General features: G+C 65.9%; 1 protein-coding gene across 2 annotated transcripts in view; it reads left to right on the forward strand.

Annotated features, from left to right (window-relative positions):
* The first annotated feature begins 468 nt into the window (after window positions 1–468).
* Window positions 469–2,450, forward strand: part of KLF11 (Kruppel like factor 11) — a 10,779-nt gene continuing 8,797 nt past the window's right edge. The window contains exon 1 of one of the 2 annotated variants that reach the window (XM_037737232.1): window positions 469–612. Coding sequence is in view for 1 of the 2 variants with exons in the window: in XM_017525400.2 (XP_017380889.1) it covers window positions 1,281–1,322 (42 nt within the window). In the remaining variant the exon portion in view is untranslated. Of the gene's footprint in view, window positions 613–1,103; window positions 1,323–2,450 lie in introns of those variants that run through there. The other variant, XM_017525400.2, reaches the window with a different exon arrangement.

A 2,450-nucleotide genomic window follows, 5' to 3' on the forward strand; every position in this document is an offset into this window, starting at 1 on the left:
GAGGCTGAGGCAGGAGAATTGCCTGAACCCAGGAGGCGGAGGTTGCGGTGAGCCGAGATCGCGCCATTGCACTCCAGCCTGGGTAACAAGAGCGAAACTTCGTCTCAAAAAAAAAAAAGAACAATTCCTCATTGTGGCCTCTGCCCCTTGCATTGAGCGCCAACCCGCATCGCGGCTCAGCAAACACGGGCGCAGTGGACAGACAGAGGGGTGACCCGTCGCTGAGCTGAAGGCCACGGCGACACAAATAAACAGTATGGCTCCTGCTCTCCACGAACCTGGCCCTGCAGACGTGGGCAAATCACACCAAGAGACGGGAGCAACCGAAATATAGGGAGGAAAAAAAAAAGGTGTCCTGGACACCGGGCTAGATCTCTCCTGCACGCTCGTGGACTTCCCGGAGGGGGCGGCCTTTCCTCCGGGCATGGGAAGGATCGGCGGGTTTCAGCGGGCAACGGGGTGGCAGAGGCCCAAAGACGCTTGAGGAGGGACACTCAGGCCGTAAAGCTCCGGCTCCGGGTATCTGCAAAAATGACCGAATGCAGGAATGTCACCTAGAAACAGCCAGCTTTCAGACCTCTCTGGTCAAGGACGCACTCCTAAGAGCCAAAGGTAGAGTGACAGAAATTAAAAACAAGCAAACAAAAGCCGGGGTGAGGCCTCTAGGTGAGTCTCCGCTACCGGTGGATTCAGCCAGTGGGGCTGCGAGAGGATCCTTTAAGCGCGGTTCCCCACTCCCCGCAGCGACTCGGGCCCTGGCCCTGGGACTTCCCCAGCTGCTGCCGCACCTCACCCTCCGCCCCGCGCGCCCCCGGCGCCGCCGCCGCAACCTTTCCCCTACTTTCCAGGGCTTCAGGCCCCGCCCCTCACTCTGACCAAAACACGTGCTGCGTCCCGCCCTGACGGATCACGCCGCGGCCAGGCTCCGATCACGCGGCCCCCCGCGGCGCTCATTGGCCAGCCGCGCAAGAACCAGGTGCGGATTGGCTGAATGCAGCCGGCCCCGCCCCGACAGGGGCGCGGTGTATTTTGGTTCGCCTCCGTGCCCCGCCCCGCCGACCGCTCCCTCCGCTGCCGCCCCGCCCCTCCCGCGCCGCGAGGGCCGTGCCGGCGTAGAGCGGCGCGGGCGGGCGAGGCGTGTGCCGGACGCAGGAGCTCCGGGTCGTCGCCGCCGCTGCCGCCCGCCGCCCGCCGCCCGCCGCCCGCCACGCACGTGGGACCGCTACTGCGCTCCAGCTTACGCCCCGCGGCCGCTTTGTTGCTCCCGGCCGGCCGGCACGATGCACACGCCGGACTCCGCGGGCCCAGACGACGCGCGCGCAGTAAGTGGTGGTGTTGCCGCGGCGGGAATACTCCTCCGAGCGAGGAGCGAGGCGGGGGACGGGGTGCGGGGCCCGCGCGCCGGTGAAAGTGGGAGGTGGGGCGTGTAGGGCATCACTACGGCCGCGTTGGTGGGGGTCTGGGCGGGGTCCGGAGCCGGCGGGGCGGTGGCCGCACGGGGCGCACCCGAGCCGGCGGGGGCGAGGAGGGGGCGTGTGCCCCGCGCAGCTTTGTCTCGCGCTTCCTGGGCGGCTCCGCCCCGCTGGCCCCGCGGCTATTTCCAGCCATGACGTCACCCCGGTCCAGTGAGCTGGGCGGCCGTTGGGCGGGGGAGCGGCTGGCGGGAACGCGGCACGCGGCCGCGGGGGCGGGGCCGGAGCGGCTGGCGGGAGTGTGGCACGGCCCTGGGGGCGGGGTAAGGCCGGGAGGCGGGAGCGTGGCAAGGTACTGGGGGCGTGGCAACGCACGGAGGCGGGAACGTGGCACGCGGGCGTTGGGGTCCCCTGCTGCGCGTCGCGACCCGGGAGCATCGGGGAGGTGGCCGAGTAGACATGGGCCGAGCGCGGGCCTCGTGTTGTGCGGGTAGCTGTGTACCGAGTGAGCCCCTTCCCTCCAATGTGGTTAGCTGGCCACGAGGCCGGGTTCTGTGATTTCACAGGGAGTTTCGTGGCGCGGCCTGCGGGACAGAGACCTCGTCTTGTTTGATCTGGGTGAACCCAGCAGACGGAAAACTTTGGTGCTTTGGTGCCTGGCAATTTGAGAGAAAACGTGTGTCTTCGTACATTTAAAGTTTTCTTTTGATCGAGATCAGCTCATTCCAGTCTCTTTCCAGCCACTGAAAAAGAGACAGTGAGGGCCTGGCGGTGGCTCACGCCTGTAATCCCAGCACTTTGGGAGGCTGAGGTGGGCGGATAACTTGAGGTCGGGAGTTCGAGACCAGCTTGACCACCATGGCGGAAACCCCCTCTCTGCTAAAAATACAAAAATTAGCAAAGCGTGGTGGCGGCCACCTGTACACCCAGCTACTGGGGAGGCTGAGGCAGGAGAATCGCTTGAACACAGGAGGGGAAGGTTGCAGTGAGCCAAGACATTGTCATTGCACTCCAGCCAGGGCTACAAGAGCAGAACTC

The sequence above is a fragment of the Cebus imitator genome, unplaced genomic scaffold (genome assembly GCF_001604975.1).
Source record: "Cebus imitator isolate Cc_AM_T3 unplaced genomic scaffold, Cebus_imitator-1.0 Scaffold1, whole genome shotgun sequence".
Classification (NCBI taxonomy): domain Eukaryota; kingdom Metazoa; phylum Chordata; class Mammalia; order Primates; family Cebidae; genus Cebus; species Cebus imitator.